General features: G+C 41.8%; 1 protein-coding gene across 15 annotated transcripts in view; it reads left to right on the top strand.

Moving 5' to 3' along the window:
• The window catches only part of TNIP1 (TNFAIP3 interacting protein 1), a 74,032-nt gene extending 52,662 nt beyond the window's left edge, over positions 1-21,370 (top strand). For 8 of the 15 annotated variants that reach the window (XM_072990049.2, XM_078385635.1, XM_078385634.1 and 5 more), the window contains 12 exons: positions 143-237; positions 4,310-4,400; positions 4,788-4,877; positions 5,734-5,799; positions 6,997-7,128; positions 8,407-8,535; positions 8,764-8,880; positions 12,535-12,660; positions 14,170-14,250; positions 16,659-16,847; positions 17,165-17,258; positions 19,126-21,370. In XM_072990049.2, coding sequence (XP_072846150.2) covers positions 143-237; positions 4,310-4,400; positions 4,788-4,877; positions 5,734-5,799; positions 6,997-7,128; positions 8,407-8,535; positions 8,764-8,880; positions 12,535-12,660; positions 14,170-14,250; positions 16,659-16,847; positions 17,165-17,258; positions 19,126-19,169 — 1,254 coding nt within the window. In that variant the 3' untranslated portion in view covers positions 19,170-21,370. The remainder of the gene's footprint in view (positions 1-142; positions 238-4,309; positions 4,401-4,787; positions 4,878-5,733; positions 5,800-6,996; positions 7,129-8,406; positions 8,536-8,763; positions 8,881-12,534; positions 12,661-14,169; positions 14,251-16,658; positions 16,848-17,164; positions 17,259-19,125) is intronic. The other 7 variants (XM_078385638.1, XM_078385636.1, XM_078385633.1 and 4 more) reach the window with 2 other exon arrangements.
• Positions 21,371-22,202: the final 832 nt, after the last annotated feature.

Consider the following 22,202-nt stretch of genomic DNA (forward strand, 5'->3'; position numbering starts at 1 on the left):
AGTCTTCTCTTCTCATGAGATGGCCAAAATATTGGAGCCTCAGCTTCACGATCTGTCCTTCCAGTGAGTGGTCCTAGGCAAATGTTTGTCATCACTGATGCTTTTCTTTTTCTCTTTCTCTTTCCTTTTTACTTTTAAATAGGCGCTGTGTGAGCAATTACGGAAGGAGAACGAAGAGTTGAGAACAAAATTAGAAAAGGAACTAGAGCAAAGGAACCAGATCTCGGAGAAGCTAAAGTGAGTGCATGTCAGGAAAGTAGAAGATCCTGGAAAACTTTTGGGAAACATTGACTACAACTCCCCATGTCTATTTGGGGATTTTTTAAAAAGTCCTGCAGGTTCTAGAGGGTCTACCTGGGTAGGTAAGCATGCTGAGCAGGGTTTTCCAATATACAGTGGTGTCTCGCTTAACGATGATAATCCATTCCAGGAAAATCGCCGCTAAGCGAAAACATCGTAAAGCGAAATACAAAACCCCATTGAAATGAATTGAAACCCGTTCAGTGCGTTCCAATGGGGTAAAAACTCGCCGTCCAGTGAAGATCCTCCATACGGCAGCCATTTTCGCGCCTGTATAGCAAGGAATCCATCGCTAAACACAGCGGGGAGCCATTTTAATTACCCGGCGGCCATTTTCAAACCACCGATCAGCTGTTAGAAAAACATCGTTTTGTGAAGAATCGGTTCCCGAAGCAGGGAACTGATCATCGCAAAGCGAAATTCCCCCATTTAGACCATCGCAAGAAGATTGTCGTAGAGCAGATTCATCATAAAGCAGGGCAATCGTAAAGTGAGGCACCACTGTGCTTGCTAGGGGGTGCACCTGAACCTGATCTCCAAAGGCTGGTATCTAGGTAATCTTAAGAGCCTTTCTGTTTTATGGTCACCTGAACCATCACCACTGTCTGATTTTAAATGAGCCTAAAAAGAGTCCAAAATATTGTTGTTGACAGGAGACAATTCCAAGGATTAGTGCTCTGTGATTTGAAACAACAGAAGGATTGGAGTCACTTCCTACAAAATGAGAACAATGGTGGGAATTCTCATGGGATGGATTAAGGGAGTTTCCTTGCATCAGATGACACTGAGTGAGGTCTAGTGCATTGCCAGGTTTCCAATTAAACCTGACTAAATAAAAGCCATCTCACACATCGTTTTCAGAAAGCAATTATAGGGACTCAATTCTGTGTTAGTTGGTGCCAAGTGATTTTTGCAGAAGGGATCCAAACTCCCAGAGTCTTAAAAGAGAAAGCCTAATACCAACCCTGATAGCAGAGAGGCACCCTATTATTGTTCAGTGAGTCATGTGGATTAAGATTTCCATCTTTCCTTACTCCAGAGCCAAGTTCTTTTCTAGGAAGAACAAATACCTCATTGAGCTTTTTGTAAGTGATGATCTTTGGCTTTTCTTTGTGGAGCTTCAAAGATTTTCCCAGACATCCTCCCTGCCGAAGAAATAAAGACCTGCCTTTCTTCTAATCACATATAATGTGTGAAATCCATCTAGAAAATCCACTTTTTCATTTTCTGCCCTGTTAGAAATTGTCACTAGGTTTTTAAAGAAATTAGAGAAATTATTGGAGATATTCAAATATCACCAATTAGTGCCCTCTTAAATTAATTAGAAGAACGGCCATCTTAAAAAAGAACAGAAAGAGTTAATTGTCATAATGGTCACAGTAGCAAGATTAATATTTGCAAAGAATTGGAAAAGTGACAAGAATTAATCTTGAAGACTGGTACAAAGAAATGTGGAGTTTAGCAATTAATGATGAGCTGACATGTGAAATGAAAGTAAGAAGGGGAATTACAAAATATATTGATTTTAAAGAGCTATGGAAGTTACATTTGGAGTATGTCTTAGGAAGAGGGAAAGGTCATAAACCAGCAGAAGAGTCAATGTGTTTTTGGAGTGGAATGGGGTGAAAAGGGATTAAAATGATATTTCTGGTTACCTAGTCCAGAGGGTGACAGTGGCACAGGTGGTGAATTCTAGTTGTATTGTATTGTGTGTACACACATTCTGTGCTAGTGTTGTTGTTGTTATTTATATTTAAATAAAAAAGAAAAGAAAAAAGAAATTGTCACTAGAGATCATATGTCAAAAGTTTTTTTCACGGTTGTAGGGGGTAACTGAACAAACTGCTAGGAGAGCTATACACAATCTGTGTAGGCTGTATCCTGCTCCCACCTTCAGTGTAAGCTGTTTTGAGATCATAAAGTCTTTTGAGCTTCCAGACACAAATTACAGATCTCTAGAAAATGGGACATCATCTATGTGTTCATGGCCTCAGCTGAAAAAAAATTAGTTTCTCAAGAATAGCTTGACTTTCAACTTCTTGCTTATTCCAATCAAAAGCCTCCTTGGCCATGTTTGTTTTCATCTGTTCCAGTGCAAAGTCACAATTTGGAAGAGATAAATCTGTTCACTTTCTCTCACCTTCAAGTGCTGGTTAATTATGATTTTTTTTAAGTGGATCGAAATGAAATCCCACTTCTTCTTACAAACGAGCCAATCTGTCCCTTCTTATTCATCCCACATTCAACATTTTGGTAAATTCTGATCAAAAATGAACTGATAAGAAATTCTTAGACGTTTCTAGCCGGAAGTGTTTGTTTAAACATAGTGAAATTTTAGTTTCATTACTGTGGCATGCTGCCGCCTAGAGGCATAATTGTGGCAGGAACGTCTTAATGACAGGACCTTTTGGAGGTCTTTGATTCATATGGTTGGTGTAATTGGAAGCAACTTGACAGCACATAAAAACAACTGAGGCGTGGTCTTGTTCGTCAGTTGCACAGGCTGGGAGCAACCCCTCATGTTGAGGACTTAACATAGCCCTGAGAAAGATAAGGTGCATCTCGATACTGGACCTTTTTTTTTTTTGGTGAAAACCCAGTGAGATGTAACGGATAGAGAACGGACTAGGACTCTGGAGACCAGGGTTCAAATTCTTTCTCAGCCATAGCGGGTGTGGCACTGATAAAGCCACTTCTTAAGTACCTGCTTACATTGAAAGCCTTATTAAGGTTTTGACTTGAGGCAGATAACAACACTAATATAACAGCACTATAGAGTATAAACCTTTTTAGACAAAAATTGGTATACTACCTCTAGCTGTACGCTTAAGCAAAAGCCATTATCTATATATGGTCTGTTGGTCTATCTCATGAGGACAATATCTCAAAAACCCATAATGACAATAATGAATCTAAGCCATAGTTCAGTGTGATGTGCATACTTGTGTGTTATATAAGACCTTTCTTCAAACTTGGTATTTAGAACAAAAAATGACAAGTGGAAAAAAAATTTCTGGGAAAGGCTTATGGTGATTCCATTGTTCAGGCAGTTGGGGATGATTTCAGATTATACGAATGCTAGCTGGGGCAATGTTGAGTAAAGTGTCTGTTTATCAGACGAGACTGATAAATGGAATTCCTTCCCCGTACATGTACATATGATCTGTTCCAACCCCAGGAAAAGAACAGTGTACATCTCTCTGATTTACTTCCACCTTGCTATAAAAGAGCAACATCTCAAGGAACCTAGGATGTATGCCTCACTTAATTTCTGGATATAGTAGACCCGTTGCTAATGCAGATGCCCTTAAGTGTGTTTCTTTTAAAAGTTGAGCTACTCCAGGGTGGGTGGAATCCCTCACTTTTGCTTCTCCTCGAAAAACTGCTTTGGCAGTGGGCTAATTTTGTCCCCTTTGGAGCCAAGTTCCCATTGGAACCTTCTGCTTTTGTTTCTTCAGATTTGTATTGAACAGCTGTAACTTTTTATGCGGTTCCTGTCAGGCATGTGGAATGTGCCATGACAAGGCAAGAGGCAAATCTAATGAATAAACATGTTGCTTTGGCCAAGAGTTTTTTTGTTTTTTGTTTGTTTTTGTGTTTTTGGTGAGAGGAGAGAAAAGAAAAGACTTTATTCAACTTATATATGTATAGCATAAAAATCACTGCTGGACCTAACCAAAGGCCTGCCTGTTCCATTATCTTGTTTTCCGCAGTGACCCAAGCAGACTTGTCTTGGGATCCTAGAATAGTTAGCTATCTCCTGTTGTCATTTTCTTGCAAATGATATTTAGAAGCATGGTAACTCTGATCCATAGAGCCCTCAAGATTGGCTGCTAGTGATTAGCTTTATCTTCTCTAACTAATTCTAATCAAATGCATAGGGGAATAACTTATTCAGGGAATGTTGAAATTAATTGTATTCAAGCTTCTGTGCTATCCTTCCTTTCCTAACTACCATCCTTCCCCGTTATGCGGCAAATTCTACAAAGCCCTAATACTCCTTTTGTAGGTGTGAGAATCTGGAGCTCAGGAAGATGGTGATGATAAGTAGTAAAGAAGGAACAAAAGCAGAAGGCACTGAATGGGCAGGACTGCAACAGGTAGGCTGCTTTGGTTATTTATAGGGTGGCTCTTATTTCTTATTCCTTGCTCCAGTTGCTCATGACAGTAATGTGTCCCTGCTGTTTTTAATTACATACCTATTAGCATTTTTTAAACCTTCTTCCAATTGTGTTTGGTGTAGGTAGTTGTGTCCTGCAACTTTCCTTAACCTGCCTTCCCCCAGGTGTCTTAGATAACAGCTGCCGTCATGCCCACCATACTGACTGGGTGATGGGAATGGTATTCCAGTATATGTGGAAGGCCTTGGGTTGGGCAAAGCTAGTATAATGTTCTGGGTGCTTCAGAAGTAGCGGCACAGATGTAGCCATGAGACAGATGAGCCTCTTGGCTGCCTGTCAGAACTGTTTTGTGTCTCTGGCTTTTAGAAAGGAGCTGCTGAGGAGAAAACGGCAGGGAAAAGCATGTTGGGGGCAAGTGAAAAGAAAGTCAAGATACTTGAGCACCAACGCAATGAGGTAAGTGAGACCTTCCTAGGCTGGAGAAGAGGTTTTCCTCAGACAGCATGTGCCTGTATTTCAAATGTTTATATCTTTTCCCTTAATAATGGAGATTCCTGAGGCAGTAAAGTGCTACGAAAGACAACACATGACAATAAAACCCTCACACTGCGAGTGTTGACCTATTCCAGTTCAGAATTCTCTGTGTGCATATGTGTATCTGATTTGGGTCAGTACAGCTGCCTGCATCTGTGGACTTTCATTGGAGCATGGCTATGGCAACTGTTATCATGAAAACCTTTGCTTCAGAGTGTATTCCTCCTCCACTGCATGACACACGGCGTGCATTCTTTGGAAGAGCCCCCTCTCTGCTAGAACTTCTAAAACTAAGCTGGTTAAATTGGTCCCCAGTAATATTTTCCCTTGGTATGAGGGGCAAATTCCTGTTGGTTTGTTACACCTGAAAAGGAACAGTGGTGTAGCTTTTAGTAGCTTCTTGCTGGCAATTAACAAGTCACTCCTGAGACTTTTGGACACATGCTGGGCCAGTGGATGAGTGTAACTAGGCAACAGGACTTTGGTACTTGTTTGGCTAATGCGTGAGCAGCCTATGCTCAAAACAGAGGTAGCTGTTTTTCACCACAGGGTAGTAACCTGGATCTCTCCCCTCCCCAAAGAGTTTTGAATGTTAACTCTCCTAGACCTCACCCACCCTGGCACATGGTGATAGATAATGGGAGTTGCAGTTCAGGGTCTCTAGCCTCTGGGTTTCCCCGAACCCTGAAACAGAAGGTGCTGGCAAGTTTGTCTCAAGGACTACACTAGCAGCAAATTGAGGCTCTGTACCTCAAGATAATTGTGGATTTCTTTATAGCTCCTGGAGGTGAATAAGCAATGGGACCACCACTTCCGATCAATGAAGCAACAATATGAGCAAAAGGTAATGGCCACGTATCCGTATGCTGCACAAAGACAGCCCCTTGTAGGCAGCTGTTCTTCCACATCATGTAAATAAGAAGGTTGTCTTGCTATTAGTGCTAGAAGAAAATAATGTTGAGAGAGATGTCATTAAAGGGAAAACTTGAAGTTTCTGTGGCCCTGTTGCTTTGTATTTAGCTTTAGGCTTTTATTATTAAGCTTTTGTCTTTTTCTCATGGCACCTGTCTCGGGTTTAAATACTTCAAGGTTTTAAAGAAATTGATCTATTACATATATAATAAAAACCCACTGTAAATTTCTAGAAAATTATCCAAATAATCAGTGTACTAATAGGCCAAAAACAGCTTAAAAAGACACGCTCAGTTGGCCAAAAACAACAGAGAAGTTCAATTTAGCAAAAACAAATATACACAAACTATGAGTAGACATGGTCTAGAGGGGCGGGGTAAAAATCAAATAAATAAATAAATAAATAAATAAATTTATTGATTTGCCAGCCAGCTTACATAGAATTCTGTTTTATTGTTTGCCAACTTTGAATCTAACAATTTCAATTTGTTTGCTTAACTATGTTGGTTTGGCAGACTTGATTTATCCTTTCCTTAGACATTAAGGTTTTAGACCTTTTCTGATTCTTAGCTGTATTAAACTTAGCAGCTCTCAATAAACTAGAGACAATTACTCCATGTACTTGAGGGGTCAATTTATGTCATTAATTTCCAATAGCCCTGTATTTGGTTTATTATCCATCATCTTCACATACTATTTTTCAGTTAGACTCAAAAATATTTAACCTTCAGAGTGAGATGGCTTTTCACCACTAGTATTTCTTCCAAGCATATGAAAGACCATTAAAGTTATACCCCTAAAGTCCTACCTATGTGCTTAGGATCCTTCACAAGTGCCTGCTGTTAAGATACCATAATTCTGGCTGGTCTCTGTTGGAGACATGGTGCCGCTGACTCACTGGAACTCTCTTTCAATAAACTGACATCTTGCCCCTTCTCGTATAGTAGCATTTAGGTAGGACTTGATGAATTCCCTGTTTCCCCGCAGAATTGCCTTTGCTAGACACCATTTCTGGCAAATCTACTTCACAATGTCATTCTCTGATGCCACCATTTTTAAACTGAACCTTGCCTTTTTGTATGGTTGCATTAGAAGGATATGAATTTTTGAATTATACCGTATTTCCCAGATAACAGATTTACGGCAGAAACTGGCTGACTGCCAGAAGGCACTGGCTGACCTGGAAGCTGAACGGGAACTGAAACAGAGGGATTTTGACCGCAAGCTTCTCCTGGCAAAATCCAAGATTGAAGAGGAGGAGGTCAGTCTTCCTAAGAAGAGCCTTTCTACTTCAGCGCCATCTTGCGGTTTAATATAACTTGCTCTAGAATCCTGGGAGATGTAGTCCAGAGGGTGCCAAGTTGGAGAAAGCTGCTGGAAAGCAGCAGTATTTGCCACCAGATTTAAGATCAAGCCCTTTGTAACTGGAAGATAATATTTGGTGGCATTCTCTCTCCCCCCTGTGGTTTTCAGTCTCATACTAGCGAGTAACAATAGCAGTTGAAGCATCAAATTCTAAAATGTTTTAAAATATTCAGATAAGATAGAAATACTATAACTAGTAATAATTATTGCTAACAGATCATTGTCTAATATGTTTGGCAGGTGCAGGAGAGGTTTCCGCCTCCTGGCTCATGCCCTTAGTAATAATGTGTTTCTCTGGTTTGTTAATTAGTCTGTTTTAAATTCTGGTCTTAGACCACCTCTCTAAAGAATGGGCATGTTTTGTAAAACAGAACTAGGCACCGAGTTTATGGGACAACTGTGCTTTGTGGATGCTTTCAGAAGCATGAGTCTCTCTTTTTATGGTATACAAAATAGTGGTGAACTTTTGGCCGGAAACGCAGGTAGGGAATGGTCACTGTGTGTTGCCTGTGTGGCATTATTGTTTCGTTTGATGAATAAACTTAGATGTACTGTAGTCTAGCAGGCCCAGAGAAAATGCATAAGGAAGGCACCACCATGGGGGAGACCCTGCTCCTACTGAACAAATGGGATGGACTGCCCTCCAAAGTTTGCAAAATGCCCTACCTATAAAATATAGGCTCCTTCATTCATCGGCTTAATTTCTAAACCTCTGATGTTTTATGGATGGGAATTTTTTTTTTGTAAGCTTTCCTAAATGGTCTGTCTCTTACAGTTTAGTTATCTATTTTAGACCTTAGATGGGCTTGATGGGGCACTGAGCTTGTCTGGCAGGTGGATACATGAGGTTTTTGGGCATTCTTTTCATATAAGGGAATGGAAAGCAGGTGGCATGAGAATCTGTCCACCTATGTTTTCATCAGATGCATTTGGTCAGTGCTAATATATCTGAAAGCTTCCTGATGTACTGCTGCTACCTGTGTTACACCTCCTCTCTCTTTTCCTCCCACCCAGTAGGCTTCTGGAGGAGGGCTGAAACACTATTTCCAGAGGTCTGAGTTAGCTGCTTGTAAAAGGGTTTTGAAATTAGGCTGAGGGCTACATGCAGGTCTCCCATGCTGTATTCATGTCTAAGGCTGACTGATTTTTATACCCCCCCCCCTCTCTCTCTCAGGCAGAAAAGGAACAACTCAGTGGGGAGGTAAAGGACCTAAAACAGAGGATAAAGTTCCTTCAGGATCAGTTGACTCCAATCACCAGGCAAAGGGAGTACCAGGAGAAGGAGATTCTCCGGCTAAATAAGGTGGGTGCTCTTCCAAGATTTCATACCTCCCAACATTTACATTTCTCTGTAGCAGTGATATATTATTTCTCCATGGGTTGTAACTTCCCTCAGTAGTAAAGCACATAACATTTGCCACTGCTGCAGTTCACACACAAATATCTGCCTTCTGCAGTTGTTTTGCTATGAGAATTACTAGGGTCCCTTTAAGTTGCTCTGATGGTTCTGTCTGTTCCTGTCTCCCCTCAGGCCTTAGAAGAGGCCCTGAACTTTCAAGCCTCTGCTCCTTTCAACAGCCCTATTGAGTCTGCCATGAACATCCGACAGCAGGAAGTGGTGACCCAGAATGAGCTCCTGAAACAACAGGTATGGAAGGCTTCTAGGAAACCAGGACCTGGCCTTGTTTTGGGCCCATTTGTAAACCAAAGATAGTCTCAATAAAAATAGAAATTCTGGTGATAGCAATAGTAGGTGCATATGGTCCTTTCACCTTTAAATGGCTACCATTGTTCCTCTTCTGAGCAGTATCTGGCATGAGTACGGTGGCAGTTGCCTTATCCTCTCCTTCACCCACCCCTGTATCCAGAGGAAAGGGCTGCAGAGGGAAGGTAATGTCTTTGAACTTCATTGGTATCCTGTCCAGCTCAGGAGAATGTGTGTTTTATACATGTATGCCAGCCAGCATCTCGTGCAACCCTTGGAGCCAAAAAGTAATTTACTCCCAGCATAAGTAACTCTGAGGATCCAATGCATGGTTTGTTCTAACGTTCCCCCTCCTTGTGTATACTTGATTCTGATTTTTTTTTTTTTTTGGAAGCTGCCATCAGAGAACTTATGTCTATGCAGTTTAAATATTAACATTTGTTGCTTGAATACGTGTCAGAACATTTAAAACTCTAGAACAGCTCAAATAAGGGTCTTGATTGATATGGATCAAATGACTTTTGATGAGACTAGTATAACCATTATAAACTGAAAATAACAATTGTGGGCAAGCAACTCTAAATGTACAAAGAGATTGCAGTGGTGTGGATTTTGAGGTTAGGGTAATACAGAAGAAAAGGACATAAATACACTTACTGCCTTTTTTTTCAACATCACTGTTGGTACGTTTATATTATTTATTTAAAATATTTTAACCCTCCTTTCTTCTTAAAAATGCTCAAGGCAGCTTACAACAATTGAAAGTCAGTATTTAAGATTAGTAATAATGAGTATACGATACTAAAAGGGTCAATGAATACAATATCCAAAAATATAGCCAGTACCAAAACATATTCAATGGAGTAAGGTACAACAATTGAGTGCTCACTGGAAGGACAGATCCTGAAGCTGAGGCTCCAAAACTTTGGCCATCTCATGAGAAGAGAAGACTCCCTGGAAAAGACCCTGATGTTGGGAAAGTACAAAGGCACGAGGAGAAGGGGACGACAGAGGACGAGATGGTTGGACAGTGTCATCGAAGCTACCAACATGAATTTGACTAAACTCTGGGAGGCAGTGGAAGACAGGAGGGCCTGGCGTGCTCTGGTCCATGGGGTCACGAAGAGCCAGACATGACTTAATGACTAAACAACAGCAACAAAATCGATTTTCTGAGAGAAAGCTTGCCTGAAGAGAAACGTAAGAAGAGCCCTGCTGGATCAGGCCAAGGGCCCATCTAGTCTAGCTACCTGTATGTCACAGTGGCCCCACCAGATACCACTGGGAGCACACGAGACAATTAGATACCTGTCTCCTGATACCCCTCCCCTGCATCTGGCAATTTGAGGTACCTTCCTTCTAAGCCTGGAGATTATACATCCCCATCATGGCTTATAACCTGTGATGGACCTTTCCTCCAGGAATCTGTTCAATCCCCGTTTAAAGCCATCTAAGCCAGATGCCATCACCACATCCTGTGGCAAAAAGTTCCACAGACTAACAACATGCTGGATAAAGAAATCTTTTCTTTTGTCTGTTCTCACTCTCCTAATACTCCATTTGAATGGATGTCCTCTGGTTCTAGTATTGTGTGAGAGGGAAAAGAGCTTCCCTTTATCTACTTTATCCATCCCCTGCATAATTGTATATGTCTCAATCATGTCCCCCCTCAGGTGCCTTTTCTCTAGACCGAAGAGCCCCAGATGCTGTAGCCTTTCCTCATAGGAAAGATGCCCCAGCTGTCATCATTTTAGTCACTGTCTTCTGAACCTTTTCCAGTTCCACAATGTCTTTTTTGAGATGCGGTGTATGCAATACTCCAGGTGCAGCCTTACCAGCATTTTGTATAATGGCATGATAGTGATGGCTGTTTTATTTTCAATCCCCTTTTTAATGATATATAGCATGGAACTGGCCAGACACTTTCATCAAGCTGTTCACCAGCACACCAAGATCTGTTTTCCTGATCATGGACAACTCAGAACCCATCAGCTGATAAAGTTTAGAATTTTTTGCCCTGATGTGTGTTACTTGACATTTTCTTATATTGAAATGCATTTGCCATTTTGCCACCCATTCTCCCAGTTTGGAAAGATCCTTCTGGAACTCTTCAGAATCCCTTCTGGTCTTCACCACCCGGAAAAGTTTTGTGTCATTTTTGTCCACCTCACTGCTTATCCCTGTCTCCAGGCCATTTATGAACAAGTTGAAAAGCACTGGTCCCAGGAGAGATCCCTGGGGCACACCACCCTTCACCTTTCTCCATTGTGAAAACTGCCCATTGACACCTACTCTCTGTTTCCTGGTTCTCAACCAATTCTCAATCCATAAGAGGACCTGCCCTCTTATCCCCTGACTGTGGAGTTTTTTTAGCAGCCTTTGGTGAGGGACCATGTCAAACACCTTCTGAAAATCCAGATGGACAATCTACTCTGGTTCGCCCACATCCACATGCCTCGTGGCACAGTGGTTAAACCGCTGTACTGCAGCCAAAACTATGCTCACGACCAGGGGTTCAATCCCAGGTAGCCGGCTCAAGGTTGACTCAGCCTTCTATCCTTCCGAGGTCAATGAGTACCCAGCTCGCAGGGGGGGGCGGCAATGTGTAGCCTGCATAATTAACTTGTAAACCATCCGGAGAGTGCTTGAAGCACTATGGGGCGGTATATTTGACCTTTTGAAAAGGTCAAAAAGGTTTACCCTTATAGAAGCCATGCTGATTTTCCCTCAGCAAGGTCTTTGCTTGCATGTGGAAGGACAGTAAAGATGGGGGCAGTCCAGCCTTCTGTGGGAGGGAGTTCCAACACTTGGGAGCAGCAACAGAGAAGGCCCTCTCCTGCATCCCTATCAGTGTACCCATGACAGTGATGGGACTGAGAGTCAGGTCTCTCCTGATGGTCTTAACATCAGCAGCAGGTTCATAAAGGGAGATAGGTCCTTGAGATCACTTGTGCCCAAGCCGTTTAGGGCTTTATAGGTTAGAACCATCACTTTGAATTCTGCCTGGAAACAGATTGCAACAGGGTATCTGCTGTAACAGGAGGGTTGCATGATCCCTATATCCAGCCCCAGTTAGCAATCTGGCTGCTGCGTTTCGGACCTGCTGAAGTTCCCTGAAACTTTTCAGAGGCAGCCCCGCATAGAGTGTGTTACAGTAATCCAGCTGGGATGTAACAAAAGGCATGTGTCGCCATGGCCAAAGCAGACCTCTCCAGGAATGGGTGCAGCAGGCACACTGCTTTTTTAATTGTTCAAATCCATTCCTAGTCACAGCCGAAACCTGAGCATCCAGGCTCAGAGACAAATCCAGAAGTACCCATAGACTTCGCACCCGGGTTTTCAGGAGTAGTGTAATCCCATCCAGCACAGGCTCCATCTCTGTTCCCTGATCTGCCTTTCAACTGACCAGAGGGCACCTCTGTCTTGCCTGGGTTAAGTTTCAGTTTAGCCACTCTCATCCGGTCCATTACTGACACTACAGCTTTTTCAGATTTAGATAGCAAGGAGAAATAGAACTGGGTATTGTCCGCATACATAGCATACTTCAGAGCCTTGCGGCATCATCCTTGGACTTCAGCATCTCTTCTTTTTTGGCAGGTGAAAATCTTTGAGGAGGATTTCCAGCGGGAACGGAGTGATAGGGAGAGGATGAACGAGGAGAAGGAGGAGCTCAAGCAACAGCTGGAGAAGCTTCAGAAGCAGTTAGTACTTTCCAGCAACCAGGTAGGAATCCAGAAAAGACATGCAGATTTTTGTTTACTTGAACCCTTTAGGGAAGAATGAAACTTAGACTGCCTTCCAGTGGATGTTCACTGATTTGATCGAGGCATCTGGTGGTTCTGCCAGTATTGTATGCTTACCAAAATATCCAAGGAAAAGAGATGTAGCCTTCCAGGCCACCCCAGCTTCTTGCTTACTCTCCCAGCGTTTCTTGGTCCTTTTTAAACATTCCCCAAGTCTTTTTTTTTTGTTTTGTTTTTTTCTGTCCCTATTTTGTCCATCTGCTTCTTGTTCCTTTTCTCTAGGCCTAACCATAGATGTTGGGGAATGCTTTACTAGGTACTTTGTCAATGCACAGCCTCCCCCTCTCATAGGGTTACAAAGGCAAGAAGGGGGCAAATTTCACTTGCAAATTAGAGTCGTCCTCATAGACGTTTTACGAGGCTTTCTCAAGTTGTCTAGAAGGTGAATGTAGCTCACAGTCCACAATCTGATCCTCCTGTGTTAATAATGACTTGTGCTGTCAAGTCAGTTCTGACTTATGTCACCCCTTGCCAGGGTTTCCCGAGTATCTTCAGAAGTGGTTTACCATGTTCTTCTTCTAGGTGTGTTCTGGGGCTACGCCCAAGGCGGCATAGTCTGGCTCTTCTGCCAGGAGGAGGCACAGTGGAGAATTGAACTCCTGGGCCAGCTCACTGAGCTATCCAGCCAGACTTGATCCCTATGCACTTTGTTGTTCTCAGCTCTTCTGCTGTGGGATGAGAGAGACTTGGAGAAAAGGGGGGAAACTGCACCAGTATAAATGATATCACTTCAGCCAGCTCTACACCAAGGGGAGGGGGTTAGAGAAGCACCATTTGAGGCACCAACAATGATTATGGTAGCAAATTCAGTGTAAGAAAGGGACATCAGGGGAACCCCACAAAAACTCTTGGAAGCTGCCTGTGCATACATGCTGTACACATTACATCTCTCTGCCACCAGTTTCACCCATGACATATGTCAAAGCTCTAATTAAATAATTCCATAGTAAAATCTGTTCTCATTAATTCATTTTGTTTTGGAAAGAGGTAGGTCGGGAAATTGAGAAAAAAATGTTTACAAGTACCTTGGTGGCAAAGGAATGGCACCACAAGCATTTGTACAGTAATCACCTCCTTAACCAGTAGTGCAACCTGTCTAAAGTGTTCATCACAAACTTGCGCCACCTCTGAAGTTATCTTCTCCTCTGGGGGTGACCAGCTGTTCTCACTTGCCCCCCCGTGAAGATGCTGTCCAGCTCTCCCTTTTGCCCCCCCCCCAAAAGGTATAGAACAGAGATACGCAGGAATGTCCTCTTCTTGGCCAACCACGACAGCACCCTGGGCAGTGGCTGTAGCAGATCTGAGGGGAAGATGTGTAGCTTGTCTCCTCCTTTCCCTTGTTTGACCTACTGCTTTCTTATCAGCTTGCAGTGAAGTCTTAGCCCTTCTTTTACCGGTTGCCTGTTCCCTTCTTGTGACTCCACAACAGGTCCGGACACTTAAAGAGGACTTCCATAAAGAGAAGGAGGAGAAGGACAAATACAAGAAGTTGCTGAAGCAGCACAAACAGGTACTAACTGCTGTACTGAGAAATGTGTTGGCTCATGTCACTGGCCTTGGAAATTCGGACTCATAGGCGTGGCTTAGTACGGCTGGGCTTCTTCCACCGGCAGCTCCCTTTGGCACAGAAGTACTCATGAGAATGTGCAGTCCAGACTCCAGATTGCTTGTGTCCCTTCGAATACCATACTGCTGGGGGTGGGTAAAGCATTCTGTTTCCAGTTTAGGTCACCTTTGCACACATTCATCCCAAACCCATTCAGTCCCATTTCTACATTCATCTGTATGAAAACTGTCCTTTCGCATCTTGCATCTCTACACACATTTGTTATTAATATATTCATTGCTAAACTTATCTTGGTGTGGTTCTGAAATTTGTGCTGGGGCGTTTTAGAAATAAGCCATGCCAATGGATATGTTCTGGCCTGCACATTAACTCGGGAGCCACAGTCAAGGTCAGCATTCTCTTGGGGGGGGAATACCCATGTAAGCAGAAATTAGCAAGTGGCTCTGGAATTTTGCAGGCTGTCGTGTGAGCAGCTGTGTGATTGTGCAGACACATGTCAGACAGACAGCAAAAGGACTCCCACCACTTACATGGTTCCCTTTATGCTATATTGTAAGGAACAAGATTCTGGCCATTGTATCCAATTTCCCAAACCTCTCTACCTAAAGAATGCTAAATTCCTCCTTGCAGAATTGTACAGAGGTACCAGATGGAGTACAGTTAGTGAATTGGGTTGTACAGGTTTTGAGCCGGCAGCCACAGTGACGAAGATATCCATACATCCTTGTTTATACACACCTCCCAAATGTACATTTGTACGTTGTCGTGTGTATATTTACATAGCAGAATTCAAGATGAGGGCTGGATTGTGACCATTCAGAAGCATTTTTTTTTAGTCTTTGTAAAATGTGAATAGCATCTATGCCTGAAAGACATAATTACAGCTGCCAGGATAAATACTTTACTAATGACCAGGCCCCTCAATTCATTCTGCTGATTGAGGCAACAGGTGCATAATGGCTTATCCCACAAAGTATTCTGTGAAATTAATATTCACTTCAGAGCTGTTTTTCTCAGCATGTGAGGAAATTGAAGTGGAGATAAGGGAGGAGGAGGAGGAGGAGGAGGGAAACATAAGGCAGCTGTCTGAGGCAGTAGCTTTTGGTTGCCATGAAAGCCATAGTGATAGCTTTCCTTTTACTTGTGTTCTTGCGTTGAACTCTCAGGAACAAGCTGCGTTTGTTAAGGCCTCAGTTCATAGAAATAGACTGTGCTTCACTTTGGAGGAGAAATAATCTCCAGTTGTTGTTGTTGTTGTTGTTGTTGTTGAGAAACTGCTGTGTCTCCACATTTCTCCTTCGCCATCATCCAGACTTTTATCAAAAATATTGGATTGGTAGAATTTCCATGGCTTCAATACATTGTTCTTTGAGTTTGCCTCCAAATGAAGGGCTTCCCCCTCATATCAAGCAATTAAATTTCATGGCATGAAATTTGAAAGTAGGACTTTGGTTTAGGCTGATAAACTTCTGTTTTTTGTAACGAAAATCTAACAATCTTGCATCACCCTTGAAATGTCTTAACGGACACAGGTTTTTACACAGTGCGGTCCGTTGGCTTTCTCTGAAAGAATAGCACATAGTAACTTGGAAAGAAGGTACAGCAGCTTTACTTTAGGCAAGGCACTGTGCCTGTGTTGGTGAATGAGGTGCACAGATAGGACAGTCGCATTGGACTGCGGTGTGGCCGTGCACTCTATAAGAGGAGATCTTTGCCTGGCCTACAGACTGAGCTTCCTTTTTTTTTCCTTGAGACCAGCACCCTCTTAAGTCTTCAATGGTTGGTCCCAGACCTCAGGTCCTCAGGCCTTGCCAATGTTTTTGGACGTGTTTAAATAAGAAAAATGGGGCAACTTTGAGCATCTGCTCTTCCTACCTGACTTGTTCTTTTCTACTCCATAAATTGGATCCAGATTTAGGCAACCCCTATGTTGTACAACCAATATAAAGTGTTATTCAGGAGTAATGGAAAAATCTTGGCTATTCTTATCTGAAAAGGTCTAGAATGTAGAAGCCTGCTTCATAGGTTCAGGATGCCTTCTGCTGTGTAGTGTGACTAAAACTACAGCAATATTTTAGTGGTCACAACACTTGCATTTCTTTTTCTGTAAAGCAGTCAGGTAAAGCTCTCTCTCTCCTCCCCCCACACCATTTTTACTTTTCCTCTTGGCAACACAGAGATTGGAAAATGGAGAAGGCAGAGTGTTCCTTCCCTATTCCCTAAAGTATCCATCAGTCAAAACATAACACTCTGACTCCCTCTGCCAGGTGATTTCAGGAATCCTTCTCACTGGTGTACTAGGATGTATGTTAGTTTGCATCCATTTTAGTCATCTGCTCTCTCCTTTGCAGCGTTCTGGTGACAAACTCCAGGCTGAACCACCACAGCCAGGACCAGCGGCCCCACCCTGCCCCCAGTGCGGCCCTCCAGCCCAACCACATTTATGGCATGGTTTTGAGGACTGGCAACAGATCCGATACCCCCCATCAACAGCAGCAAATGAGCATCCTCCAGTTCAGAATTACCACCATTTCCCTCCTGTAAGTTAACTAAAGACAAGACATGGGGGGTCTGGGAAAACCTGTTGGAACTGGGGGCTATCCCCGGAGAGGAATCCATCGAACGCTTCCAGAAAAACAGAGATTTTTAGGATTGGATCAGGTCCTGTGCAGAATTCTGCAGTCAGAATATTCCAAAATGAGCAGTGTTTCTTATGCCATTGTCCGTACTTTCTCCTGCTTGTACACTAGTGTAAATTTCTATTTCAAAAAATTTAGGAACTCTTCATCTTGACTTTATTAACTCTCTCTCTCTCTCTCTCTCATATCCATCCCCTTCCCCTTGGTCTTCCTTATAGCCAGAGTATACCTGGTCTCCATCACCATGGGTGGTATCCCAAAACCAAAAGTCACAAGCAGTGGATGGTGTGAAACAACTGTCTAAGGAATCTGGTAAGGAGACATTCTGGCTTGTGGAGGTTAGGCAAAACAACACAAAAATTGAGATTCCGAAACCATAAATCACAATAACAAGGAATACAAGCAATCTTAGTCCTAAGTATACACAACCAATATGTAAACTGTAAATGCTACTGTTCCTGTACAGGGACACGGTCAGCCCCATGGGATAACTCTGACAGGTGGAGTGGCTCACCAAGCAGGATCATTTCAGTCACGTGGACAGTCTTTTTTGCCCTCAGCACCAGAGCATAATGGCAGTTTGCCACGCAATAGGGGAGAATGTATCAGGACTCCCATGTGGATTGCCCAGCTCCATCCCTACCTTGACACCAGGTCCCTCACCACGCTGGTCCATGTGCTGGCAGTCTTGAGATTAGACTACTGTAATGCCCTCTACGTGGTGCTGCCCTTGGGACTACTACGGAGACTGCAATGGGTCGAGAATGCGGCGGCCAGAGTTCTGAGTGGGCTTAGAAAAGACCAACTTGTCTCCCCCACCCTGGCGACCTTACACTGGCTACCTGTTCATTTTTGTACCAGTTTCAAGGTAATGGTAATAACCTATAAGGCCTTAAATGGTTTGGGACCTCGGTATCTATAAGATTGTTGCAGGCAGGGCGGCTGAGATATCTGACCCCAAGAGAGGCCTGGAAAACAAGCACTAGAAATTGGGCTTTCTCAGTGGTAGCGCCACAATTATGGAACTCCCTTCCACCCAAAGTCCGCCTGGCCCCTTCACATTCAAAAAGCTACTGAAAACCTGGCTATTTAGACAGGCCTCCCTTGAACAAACTACACTCTGATACAATAGTGTCCAATAATATAACTTCTATCATACTGCCATGCACCACATTTTTAATATTTTTCTGCGCTTTTAATTGTATTTATTGTATTGTAATTTTATCCTCACTGCACTTTGATTTTTTATTTTCGCCCCTATGTATTGATGTTATTTGCTATTTTGTTATTTTGTTGTTTTATGTTATTTGTTATAAACCACCCAGAATGGCTTTGGCTGCCAGATTGGAGGTCGGGACAGATCCTGAAAATTAAGCAGAGGGATTTTCCAAAACTCTGCCAACAAGATACAAATATTCTGTTCATTTACTTATTCATTCATTTGTCTGGAGGAAGGAACTGAATTCATTTATTTATTTGTTATTTATTTTGCAGTCTAGTAGCTGGAGATGTTTGTTGTGCCAGACTGCATGGAATGTCTTGCCTAAATTTTGGGACATGTCAAGATTTGGGACTTAAGAAAGTTCTGCCTCAGTATTCACTGCTACAATATTTATATGCACACCCTTTCTTATTGTTCTACAGCTGTAGCAGAAATATAAAAATGTTTTAAAAGAAATATTATTTTAAAAGAAAATATTAAACATTTTGGTGTTGGATTTCACTTTCAGAGACTGGACCCAACATTCAAAATGTTTCACAACTCAAACACTAATATCCATTGCCAAATGCTGGATCCCCAGGGGGATCTGCCCATGTAATCCATAGCTCTGGATCCTGATGAAGAGGGAGGTGGCATATTCATTTTATCTCCACTTAGCCTCATTCAATGTGGTGTAGAGTAATGGGCTAGAACTCAGGAGAACTGGGTCTGAATCCTCCCTTTGCCATGAAAACTCATTTGAGGAAAAGAATTGGAAAAACCACTCCTTAAATATTTTCCTTACTTGAATGCCCTATTAGGGTTGCTAAGTCAGTCCTGACATGACACAACATAACACAGTTCTAGTTCAGCTGAATGCATGTGTTGCTTGTCTAGAAATATTAGGTCTTTGATAAGGCAAGGATTTGTGTACTACTTTTCTAATGTGTTTTTGTTTGTTTTTTTTTTGCCTCTCAGATGCTACAGGTCTTGGGTTGCCTAAAAACCAAAGGCCCACTTAATCTGCGTGGTGGTGTTGTGTAGGCATCAAAAGTAGAACCACTGAATGCATGTGAACCTGTGTAGACGGGTAACCTTCTAGTGCTGCCTGGACACTATTCCCATTAATTTGTATATATGGGATGTAACAGATGCTTGGGACAACAATGGCTTTAACTGGATTTTCTGAAGATGTGTGGCATGCTACCGAAGAGTGTCCAGTGACCTTTTGTTTGTGGAACATCTCCAGTGGAGTTAAACTTATCTGGATCTCTCAGCATTTTGAATCAGTGATCTTTTCTCTACTTGGCATCAAAAATTCAGCTGACGAGGGAGCCAATCTCAGACTTTGGTAGCAAATACTATTTTCTTTTTACTCCTGTGTTGGCAAAACGACAGGATTCCTGGGTCGACAGGATCTGCATTTCACTGGTTCTCCTGCAGCTTTCGATTCACAACACAATATTTTTTGCAGGTAACTGTTATCTTAACGCAGCCAGCGCCCCCCGTTCTGCAGTGTTGCAAAGAGGGAAGAAATAAAACAAACCCTTTCCTTTGTTTTTTTGTTTGTGAATGTCTATAGTGTATAGGCATTAAACTGAAACATGGTTATATCATTTTGAATATATATGTATATTTTGAACTTGAATTGTAATGCAGTGGTTTAGCCCTAAAACATAGTAACTTGATTCTCTGCAGAACACTGCTGTACACTGCTGGTTTAAAGCTAATATTTGGTAATGTACTGCAGTCTGTTTATGTATGCATAAACAGACATAAAAGACCCTAATCCTGGAATATGTTGACTCCAACTCTGTTTCCTTTAGGTACCATTTAATTCCTATAATGGAGCTTGAACCTCCTTGTCCAAATTTTGTGTAACTAGCAGGTTTTACTTGGTGGGTTCTATCATCTGGCTAGTCCAAGACTATTTGCTCACTCACTGTCTGGCCTAGCAAAGCAATTCTTAAATTTTTCTAAAGGGAAGAGGGTTTTTTTTGTCTTTTACTTTTTAATCAAAAGAACTGATTCAATTGCACATGGCAGCCTTGTTGTAACATTAAGTTGTCCAGGTAGTGATGGTAGGCAGACTGGAAGAGAGACCACCAACGGCCTTGTAGAACTGTGCAGAACAAAGCCAAGTATATTACAGACTCTGCTAGCTTTGTTGATCCCATGGTTTACATAAATCAGGATCAACAGTGTTGGCCTTGAAAGCATCTGCTAAAAAGAAATTAAATAGAATGTAATTACAGCTCAGCTTTCTGTAGGCTCTCAAGTGGGTCAAAACATGGTCTATTAGGTTGTTGGATGTTATTCTATAATATGTACTCCTTAAGATATGTGGACTCTTAATGAAGGTAAAGATGAAGGTGCAAAAGCAGGGCTACAGATGAATATTAAGAACAAAAAATAGGTTTAAAGAATTATAAAACTTTAATGTTGACACCGAGAAGATTAAAATTAATATCAGTATAGTTTTGTCATCAGTACAAATAGAGACTAGATAAGAAATCAGAAGAAAACAGAGACTTGGAAAAGCAGCTATGAAGGAACTGGAAAATTCTTTTAAGTGTGAGGATGTGACAGTTGTGCGAAGGTAAAGATACAGTGGGCTGCCAGAAAGACAAATAAATGGGTGCTAGATCAAATCAAGTGTCAGCTATTCCTAGAAGGAAAAATGACTACACTGAGGTGACCATAGTTTGGGCACATCTTAGAAAGACAATAATGGTAGGAAAGTTTGAAAGCAATAGGAAAAGTGGAAAGGCCTAGCATGTGAAGCCATGGCCCTGAATTTGCAAATGCTGAGCATAGCTTTTAATGACAACTTTTAGAAGTTGCTAATACATAAGGTTGCTGTAAGTCAGAAGAGAGTCAAGTTACTAAGTTTATCTTCTGTTCACTGAGTTCACCTCTTGTAGAAATCGTATGTCAACCTTACTATGCAATGAACTGTAACATAAAAAAATGAAAGGACGACAGAATTTACTTTACTTTTCCCCCCTGTGTCCATCTCTCTTAAACAGAAATACCTTTCCCAAATATTTGGAGAGATTTGTAGAATGTGTTGCCATTGTGTTTAAACTTTCTAATATTTTTGTTAGCCAATATTCCTTTACTGTAAATGTTTTAGGATGTTTTGTTTGTACGAAATGATCTTACCTATAAATACTCGATTTATTTAATCATTAATAAAGTATGCATTTCCTTATGTTATAAACTATAGTCTCTTAATGTGTCATTGTGATGTCTTACATTCTGTTAAATACTTTCCAGATTGCCATGAAAGGAAAAAGTAGCAAGCAGCAGGATATAGGGAGATGAGCTTCCCTTCATGCCTGTGAAACCACCTCCTACAGTGCAAGGGTGGGTGGGAGAGGCCTCCTTTCTCTCAGCTTCAGCCTTCATACAGGGGAAGACTAAATAATCCCAAATGCTGTATACAGTTGTCAGTGCAGCAGTGCTACCACAACATGGTAATGCTAGGCTCCTTTTGCAAAGTAACAGTACTACTGGTAATACTCCTACAATCTTGCGTAACAAGTAATGTTTACGCATTGTTCTCTTGTTACTTCTGGAGGGCATTTTAAGCCCTTTTCCTAAATCATAAGGCATTTTTAAAAAAAATTAAAAGGAATTAAAAGAAATGGTAAAGCAACTTGACACATAATTAGTAGGATAAATAGTTACTCTAAAAATTGCGCTACCTAGAATGAGTTACCTTTTGTGAGCTTTGCAATGAGCTACACAACAAATATCTTTAAAAAGTAAATTTCCAACCTCTGTAAAGTCATTGCATAAATGTTTTTAATTGGTTTTGTAGCCTCCAAAAACTATACCTGCAAAACAAATAGTAGTGGTGGTAGCATCAATACAAAATCTCCATACTGTGAAGGGTGATTTGAGGTGATACTTCTAGCACTTACTTACAAGCTGTACTCCCTTAATAGGTGAAATAAATCTGTTTGCCTTAGCAAATGCTTTTCTTCATCTCAATATCCTGCATTCTAGTGTGCTTCATTTTTTATTGGTCATTTGGGAAATAAACACAG

This window comes from Pogona vitticeps, chromosome 2, assembly GCF_051106095.1.
Source record: "Pogona vitticeps strain Pit_001003342236 chromosome 2, PviZW2.1, whole genome shotgun sequence".
NCBI lineage: Eukaryota > Metazoa > Chordata > Lepidosauria > Squamata > Agamidae > Pogona > Pogona vitticeps.